This window comes from Microtus ochrogaster, chromosome 2 (genome assembly GCF_000317375.1).
Source record: "Microtus ochrogaster isolate Prairie Vole_2 chromosome 2, MicOch1.0, whole genome shotgun sequence".
Taxonomy (NCBI): Eukaryota; Metazoa; Chordata; class Mammalia; order Rodentia; family Cricetidae; genus Microtus; species Microtus ochrogaster.
The window spans coordinates 42,384,144-42,393,684 of NC_022010.1; the positions used below are offsets into that span (position 1 = coordinate 42,384,144).

General features: G+C 46.5%; 1 protein-coding gene across 1 annotated transcript in view; it reads left to right on the forward strand.

Annotated features, from left to right (window-relative positions):
- Positions 1 to 8,976, forward strand: part of Lmln (leishmanolysin like peptidase) — a 54,265-nt gene extending 45,289 nt beyond the window's left edge. Inside the window, exons 15-17 of the mRNA XM_005344864.3 lie at positions 1,582 to 1,712; positions 3,443 to 3,653; positions 6,618 to 8,976. Of these exons, the coding sequence (XP_005344921.2) occupies positions 1,582 to 1,712; positions 3,443 to 3,653; positions 6,618 to 6,718 (443 nt within the window). The 3' untranslated portion in view covers positions 6,719 to 8,976. The remainder of the gene's footprint in view (positions 1 to 1,581; positions 1,713 to 3,442; positions 3,654 to 6,617) is intronic.
- Positions 8,977 to 9,541: the final 565 nt, after the last annotated feature.

A 9,541-nucleotide genomic window follows, 5' to 3' on the forward strand; every position in this document is an offset into this window, starting at 1 on the left:
TATAATTTTTTTCCATTCTTTTTCTTTCCTTTTTAGAAGAGTGTCCTGAACATACAGGGCAGTGGGCTTGGCAGTAGCTAGAGTAGCTAGAGTGTAGCCCAGGGCTGCCGCTTGGGCCTCACCTGGCACACTTACGTGAGTGCTGACATTTTTGCTCTCACTCACCTATTGCAAACACTAATGATGGAGCCGCTCGGCAGTGCCCTGCTGAAGTGAGGAGCACACAGGTCTGCCCGTGAGGATTGGCTGGAAGTGTTGTTTCAGAGCTAGGCTCAGTGCCACTTTTTAAAAATATGGATATGTCAGGCTGTGCGGCTGAGAATATGAAGTGGAAGGGCCTTGGGCTCAGCTGGAGTACTGCAGTTGCCTGGAAACCCCACTTTGTACATTATTCAGCGTTCTTCTCAAAGGCTCGACAATCACAGACGAGAGCTACGTAGGATTTGCTTTTGCTATTTTACATTTTCTTTCATAGCTCATAAAATTAAAAAAAAAACTTATAGAAAATCAAATAAATGGGCTACTTACACTCTCTACTTTGGAAAACATGAAACTTGGGCAGGCAAATTGATTCGGTGGGTAAAGGCACCTGCTGTCCAAGCCTGGTGACTCGAGTTGGATTCCTGGAACCCGCATAAAAGTGGAAGGAGAAAGGTATACATCCTTGTCCTCTGGCCGCCACACATGCACCTTGGCACGCTTGGCCAACCCCATGGTATTCACACGTGTGTGCAGACACAAATAAGAAATAGTGACAACACCACCGCGAGGCTTGTGAACTGTAAGAGAACACAACACTGTGACTAGAGTCTGGGGACTTTGTCCCTTCGCCTCCTAAAAAGACCATTCACCTGCATATCTGCAGCTGGGCTTTAGTCTATGACTGTCATCTGTGTTTCCAGAGGGTGCCACAAACTGAAGATACAAAGATTTTAGCCTGCAGGAGGCAAGAGGCAGGAAGACCACAAGTTCTGGGTCCAACCTGAACTACATACCAAGACACTGTCTTCAGAATCCAAACAACAAAATATTACACCTGCCCTGAGTCACATGAAAGGACACCTTATTTGTAGGTCGTCACAGAAGTGGCTCTTGCTTTGGTGTTAATTCTGTTATATATAATTTCTAGAACTAGGTAATTAACCTCTATTCTTAGGGCCCACTTAGTCTCATTTCCGGTTTAGTAATTCTCTCACACCGGCTCCTTTCTGAAAGCTCAGTTGAACTTGGAGTCTTATTTATCATTTTTAAGCTGAAATTTTCCATTCAGTAAATTTGATCTGCTTGTGTGTTTTTGTTTTGGGAGGCAGTTTCCTCTGAGCCTGGCTTCAGACTCAGCTCTTCCTGCTTTGCCTTCCGAGACCTGGGGCCATAGACGTGAGCAGGCCACCTCAGCACGTTAGATTGTTAAACCCTCTTTCATGCTGTTGCTATTAAAATAGGGTCTCTGTAGCCCAGGCTGGCCCCAAGTTGGCTGTCTTCCTGTCTTTTCATTGACTTTTAATCATGAAAACAGAATATCTCATTTCTTATTCTTCACACTAATGAAGTGTGTGAGAAGACTCTTTGGATTTGTTTCAGAAATGTTTAAAAACTACGGTGCAGAAAAGTACGGCCCTCACTCAGTCTGTCTGCTTCAGAAATCAGCGTTTGTCATGGAACAGTGCGAGAGGAAGCTCAGTTACCCAGACTGGGGTAGTGGATGCTACCAGGTAAAATGCGAGTTTGGCCACTACTCCAATATATAATATTATATCTTAGATTATGATTGATATCACTTCTATAGATGATTTACAGATCACTACTGTCACTCACTTGTGTTTTGTAATTATTAGTGTGAGTGCTGGGGCTTGTGAAAATGCTGTCATTTCTTTGAGAGAAGTTGCTTGTAACTGTCCGTTTGGAATATATGTAACTTGGGCTAAGCAGGCATGGTGGTGCACACTTTAATCCCAGCACTTGGGAGGCAGAGGCAGGTGGATCTCTCTGAGTTCAAGGCCAGCTGTCCAGGGCTAGATAGTGAGACCCTGTCTTAAGATAAATAAGTAAAAGTAAGTTGTTATAGACTCAGAGGTTCTGTGGTTTTACTTCTGAATATAAATCCTAAGGAGATAGTGGCAAATACGTAATTTTGTTCTTGAGCAGGTTCTGTTTGGTAAGGCAACTGTTCAGTTTTATGTCAGAAAGTCTATAGAGGAGCTGGGGTCTGCCTGGTGGGAGAGTCTGCCTTGCATGCACACGGACCTGTCTGATCTCCAGCGTGGAGACAAAGGGAGGACCACAGCAGGTACATGGTGGATGGCGATGTCACTTTACTAAGAACTGATCCAGATGTAGGGATTCTGTGAATGGGGGAGGCACCTAACTAAAGAATTTTCCTGTCCCCACTCACAGGTGCCAGGGTCTTAGTTACGGTTTCTGTTGCTGTGATAAAACACCTTGACGAAAAGCAGCTTGGGAGGGCAGGGTTTGGATCAACTACAGGTTCTTCTCTATCACCGAGAGAAGACAGGGCAGGAATTCAAGGCAGGAACAAAAGCAGAAGCCGTGAGGAACTGATTACTAGCTTGCTCCTCACACCTGGCTCAACTCCACCCCATCTGCCCACAGTGGCGCCACCCATGGTGGGCTTGTCCCTCCCACATCATTCAGTAATCTAGAAAATGCCAGGCTGGCCTCAAATTTTCTCTAGCTGAGGATGATGATGATGGTGGTGGTGTGTGTGTGTGTGTGTGTGTGCGTGCACGTGTGTGTGCGTGCATGCACCTGAACTTACTACAGTGCACGTATGTAGGTCCCCAGTTTACTGGCCCTTTTTTTAAAAAAAAACAAAAAACAAAAAACCACAAAGTCTCTATGTAACCCTGACTGTCCTGAAACTTGCTATGTAAACCGGACTGGTCTAGCAATGACCTTGTCATCCTCACGCTCCTGCCCTGAAGGAGGATTACATTGCATACCACTAGGTGGAGTAAATCTCAGCTCTGCTTCCAAAACTGTCTGGTTTCTCTACCAGACACACAGCACGATCATAAAGAACAATTACTAAGCAGCTAGAATCCAGTGTGCATACCTCTGGGAAGGCACATGTAAATGAAGGCAGACAGAAATTATAAGAATATATTCAGCTTTAATTAGGGAAAGACTCACAGAACCCGTGGTTCCAGTGGAGAACAGGAAAGCAGAAGGGGCGGGGGAGAGCACACCAGCAATATTCATTAGTAAAAAATATCCTCAGGCAACCCAACCCTACAAGCAAGGTGATTGGCTGGGGCTACCCCTACCCGCACAAGTACTGCCAGGGGTGAGAGCTCTCTGTCCTCCCAGTGCTGGTCTGGACAGACATGTTCTGGGGTTATATGACTGTGACATTAAGTGAGGAACCGTGTGATACGTGTTCATCCTGGACTCTTACTGACTTCATTTTTCTTCCCATTTGAAGGTTTCTTGTTCTCCTCAAGGTCTGAAGGTTTGGGTTCAAGACACTTCATATCTGTGTAGCCGGGCTGGGCAGGTCCTCCCTGTCCGCATTCAGATGAACGGCTGGATTCACAACGGAAACCTACTGTGCCCCTCCTGCTGGGACTTTTGTGAGCAGTGTCCCCCGGAAACTGACCCTCCCGCTGCCAACCTGACCCGAGCCCTTCCTCTGGGTGAGTGCCCTTCACTGTTGGTGGAACGAGGGATACTGAGGGGCCCTGGAGCAGGACAAGCTCCTTTCCCTCTCTCTGCCGCCCGCTGTTACTAGAAGCTTGAATTGGTAACCGCTTCTGTGGTACAGCAAGGACAGGCAATGCTCTGTGTGGAGAACCTGGTAACCCTCTCTCTCAAGGCCATGGCACTGGATATTACACTTACTATTTTCTGGAAGCTAAGAGTGAACAAAGCTCTGCTCATCAAATACAAAAAGAAACTAATTATACTTTAGTTGTATCATAACTAAGATACTGACGTGGGTTCTGGAGCAGGCCTAGGTCCTCTCTGTCTGGTTGAGGACCTCTAGGAAAACTGCTGCCTGCTTTTATTAGAAGCTTCAAAGTCAAGTCCAGTCAAGGCTGAGACGATGATGTTTCTGCCCCGGGACATGACAGAGGTCAGCAGCGGTGATCACAAACACTCCTGGCACCCTGCACTTCAGTCACATGGCCCTTACACTCTCTCTCCTCCCTCTTCCTAGGGAGCAGCGGAAACCTGAGTTAGTAAAGAGGTGTTGATGTGGGCACAGTCATGCCAAGGACCCCAGTGCCCCAGCCCTATAGAAGTGACAAAGCCTTCATAGGCGAGACTCAGAATGGTGGCAGAGCCTTCTTCCAGGATTATACACATAAAGACTAGCAATGTAGCTTCCTTCTGGGTGTTTATAGACTTCCTACCCACTCTAGGGACCCTTGGGTGTACATAACAAACACTCTGAGGTTCCTGGTTGTATCAGTAGTTGGTTCACCTCTATCAGAGTGTGCACAGCCCACCTGGCCCCAGCTTTTCAGTGACACCTGTTGTGTCTCTTGTTTCTTTAGTGGGTATTTTCTTCATTCCTACAACACCCTAATCAGGTCAAGTCCCACTCTACTGGACACAGCATCTCTTTATGTATCAGTTGCCTCTCTGAGTCTGTATGTTGTGTTGTCATTGCTGTGACCTCCTAGTCACCTCCTGACCCCCACGAGCACAGTTCTGAGAACTGTTCAGAATATAACAAGACTAGGACGATCTTGGGCGCTGCCTTTCCGCTTTGTAAGCAGCACTTTAACCCTCTGAAAAGCCTTGACTCCCCGTGTGTGTCCGTATGTGTGACTGGAGCACAGTCTTAGCTGACCTGACCACCAGTTCAGAGAGCTAGGAATGCTCACATACTCTTGCTCTAGTATGTAAGACCTGTGTATATGTTTGTGTGTCTGTGTGCACCTGTGTATCTGTATGTTTGTATGTGTGTCTCTATGTGTATTTTTGTGTATATGTCTGTGTGTGTCTGTGTGTCTGTCTCTGTGTATCTCTTTGTGTATATATGTGTGTGTGAATGTTTATGTATGTGACTGTGTATATGTCTCTGTGTGTCTGTCTCTGTGTCTCTGTATGCGTGCAATTATATGTGTCTGTTTGTGTCTATCTGTGTGTATGTATCTGTGTGTCTGTCTATATCTTTTTGTGTTTATGTGCATGTATATCTGTGGTGTGTCTGTTCGTTCCTCTCATTTAGCTCATGCTGGTCCCAAACAGCAACTCCCTCTGAAGCTGAGGGTGAGGGTGCCTTGAACTTCCTCCTGTCCCCACCTTCCAAGTGCTGGGACTATGGACCTGTGTCACCATTGCCACACCTACTTTATTCTGTGCTGGTGATAGATCTAGGACCTCACACCAGCTTGACAGGCACTCTGCCCCCTGAGCTGCATCCCCAGACTGAGTTGTTTCTCTTTAAAAGAGTCACTCCCTGCTAAATGTTAACGTGTGATGTTTTCAGTGTGCTCACCTGAGACATCTAGTTAGCCCACAGCAGAGTCTCATCCCTGCTGCTGCTGACTTGTGAATTAGACTGTTTTAGTACTAAACCGCTAACATTAAAGCTCATATTTCACAGGGCATAGTGGCACATGCCTAGATCCCAGCACTTGGGAGACAGAGGCAGGAGGATCAAGAGTTCAAGTTGTTGTAATAGGAGTGGCGGGGCTGCGTCCCCAGCACCCCGGCCGCCCCCGGCCGCTTGCTAGCTTATGCCCCAAAATAACAACACACAAATTGTATTCATTTAAACACTGCTTGGCCCTTTAGCTCTAGCCCTTACTGGCTAATTCTGATATCCCGATCAACCCATCTCTAATAATCTGTGAGCACCGGTCTTAGTGAGCACCGGTCTTACCAGGAAGATTCTAGCCTACGTCCATCCTGGGTCGGAGCTTCATCACATGTGTCTGCCTGGGAGCTGGGAGCAAGGCGTCTCTGCTCCAGAGAGCAGAGCTGTCAGTCTGCTCTCTTCCTCCCAGCATGCTGTTCTGTTTACTCCTCCCACCTATGTTTTAAGCTATGAGCCCAAGCAGTTTGTTTATTACTCAACCAGTGAAATCAACAGATTGATACTCCCACATCATCAAGTTACCCTCAACTACGCGGAGAGTTTGAGATTTACCTGGGCTACATGAGACCCAAATGAACAAACAAACAAACCTGCTAATATTCTGAAATAAATATAGAATGATTTCATCTCCACTAATTCTTCTACCTTTTTTATTCCCATGTGGTTTGTTCATATAACCTTACAGAAATAATATATTTTAGAATACTAAAACTCATTTACTTATTTATTTTCAGACAGGGTCTCACTCTGTCACCCAGGATGGCCTAGAACTTTCTGTGTAGACCAGGTTAGCCTTAAACTCATAACATCCTCTCACCTCTGTCTGCCTCCAGAGTACTTGGATTACAGAAGTGCACACCACACCCCATTTATAGAGGACTAGGGATTGAACACATAGTCTCAGGCATGCAGGGCACGCGCTCCACCCTGGAGCTGTAGCTCTGGACACCCTCTGAAGGTGGTCCTTGCTCACCTCATAATCCTCTGCCCACCTCTCAGTATTTAATTGGAGTGATTAAATCACAAACATTTTGTTTTTCTACTGTAGATCTCTGTTCCTGTTCTTCTAGCCTGGTGGTCACGCTTTGGCTCCTCCTAGGCAATCTATTTCCCCTGCTGGCTGGATTTCTTCTGTGTGTGTGGCACTAGGAATGGAAAAGTGGATTTTCAACATGACAGTTTTGGCTGTTCCAATGAACAAAGCACAAAACCTGGGCGAGGGCCAGCCTTGGCAGACGATGAGATGGCAGAGGTGGCGTCCCTGACTCTGGCTTGGACATGCTGGCCGCAGCAGGATGGTGACGCATAGCTCCACTGCAGTCACTCACCGGCCACACAGCCACCTTGGAGCTTAGAGAGGAATCGCCAGGTGCCTGATGCTCCTTAGTGTATGGATGTGCAGTCGTCTGGCAGCGAGTTCTCCTTTCAATGCAGGACGACAGTGGGATTTGCCGTGACCACATGCCTCAGCATTTGCGTTAACTGAAAAGTTTCTGAGCACTGAGGTCACTCACAGGGCAGCTGACTGACCACTCCAGAGTTCTAAGTTGACTGTCCCACCCTCCAAAAGACAAAAGTGGTCGTTGGGGTTTCGGATTTCCCATCGTCATTGCACAAGCTTTAAATGAACACCTGCACACGAGACACTCAAATCATCATGCTCTTTGTCACTTCCGTTTTGCTTCTGACGTAACTGTGTTTGCCTTTCCTGCCAGCTGTGTGGCCCGTTTGCCACCAGGCTGTTGCTAGTTTGCTGTCAGCTCTGAGCCGTCTTCGTCTGAGCTCAGTGTCCACTTGCATTTCTCATTAATTTCATAGCAACTTGAAAACCCATGGGAGAGTGTGAAGTACAGTGCATAGGAAGAATGCTGAAATCAAGAAACAGAAGACAGCATGATTGCGCAACAGAAGACAGCATGATTGCGTGTGCCCGGGTAATAGTTAAAAGAACTGTAAAAATCCACCAAAACCCAAGCGGTCCTTTCGGCCTATGGACATTAAGAGTTTAGACATGGACAGGCATGCAGTTACTTCCAAGTAGACGAAGTGCTAATCTCTGGAAGGTATTTTATGGACAAGAAGAAAAGCTCAAGTCAAAACCAAGGTGATCTGGCTTGTTTCCGAAGAGCCAAGTGTAGGTTGGACATCCAGCCTGCCCACGGGGCCCAGCTGTGTCCTTCAGAGGTGGAAGATAACCTTTGCTTTAAATGTCTGTCTCTTCCCACGATTGACACTCCTGCTCCACGTGGATTCTGGGAGGCAGTTCTGCTCTGGTTCCAGGGCTTACCAACCCTCTAGTGACTCAACCTTGACATTCTTCAATGAAGACTGAGGTCCTGTCTTTCTCCCTAAAGGTGATCAGTTCTGTAGCCTTCAGGACCAGCAAGATAGCCCAGGAGCTAAAGACACTTGTCACCAAGCCTGAGTCTGAATCCTGGAGACCACGTGGAAGATGAAAGGGACTGACCGCTGAGTTCCTCTGACCCACACACATGCACAGCAAGTACACACAAGTAAATGTAAAACAGTGTTTAGAACGAAACATGACATTTACACCCCCACTTCCCCCCCACCCCTGTCCATCCAGCCTATAGTGCTCTATGTAAGAAAAGCTGAGCGTGGGAGCCTGCTTGGAAAGCAGAGGCAGGGAGATCTTGAGTTCAAGGTCACCCAGCTACATAGGGAATTTGAATTTATAGCTAGTGTTGGCTGCATGAAACACTGTCTTGAGAGTTGAGAAAAGAAAGAAATTGTGTAAGTGAGCGAAACCCAGGCACTAAGTAGTAACTCCAGTAACCGCGATACTGCGGCAGGACGGCAGGCCTCAGAATGAAGGGAAACTCCCCCTTTGTTTTTAGAGGCAGGAAGTTAAAATGTGTGCTGCCTACAATACAAGTTAGAGGAATTCATTGTTGTGAAAAGCTGGGGGTTCCCAAATTCAGTCAGCTTCAGTGATAGAGAATTCGCGGTCTGTAGACTAGCACCCTGTTTCACCAGTGTTCAGTGTTCTTTAAATCGTACAACGTCAGAAAAGTGAGGATGTGTTGAAAGAAATATGCAGTATGCTGGGCAGGATGGCGCACGCCTTTAATCCCAGAACTTGGGAGGCAGAGGCTGGTGGATCTCTGAGTGTAAGGCCAGCCTGGTCTACAAAGCGAGTTCCAGACCAGCTGGGGCTGCATAGTGAAATAAACCTCTCTAGAGGTGGGGGGAAAGAAATATATGTTAAACTTTCATACCTATGATGATTATACATTCTACAAAACGTATAAAAAATTTCACCAAAAATATCAGTGGAATGTATTGAGAGTCGGTGGTAGGTTTGACCACATTTTGACTGTTGTGCAGTGGTGCCATTTAGGTAGCATTGTTTCCAAGCATGGTGCTTTTTATACTTGAAATATATTTTTGCTTTATTTTTTAATTAATATAATTATATTTGCACTAATGACTTCCTGGAGAAAATGTTACAGATGATGTTTTTTGTATATATATTTATTCAGCTTGGAATGTGATGTCTCAGTGTTTTCTCTACACAGACGTGAAACTTATGCAGTCCATGTCAGGAAGCGCTGGACTCCCGAGGGTTCCTAGCCTCGCTAGAGCGAAATCGCTCATCCCTGATCCCACATCGTGTACTTAGCAAGACTTAGATGGTCACAGCCCGGTCACAGCCCGTAAGACAGTTTAAGAGGCTCATTGTCACTTTGAGTATAGCAGCTAAGAAGAGCCCTCTATAGTCAGATTCTGATGGAGAATTATCTGTAGAAGTCATCTGACCTGAAGAACTCGATACAGCCTTGTGCTAGTGTTCTGTGGCAGATCAGCCTTTCACATCAAAAGGACCAAACCAGTGGCCAAGGTGGAGACCCAGCAGGGCGCTCCATGCTGGAAGTGAGGTGGGGCAGGAAGGAGAGGGGGGACCGTAGACTGTTTTCCCTTCCTGAATCAGAAAGGTCAAGTGTTTATAAA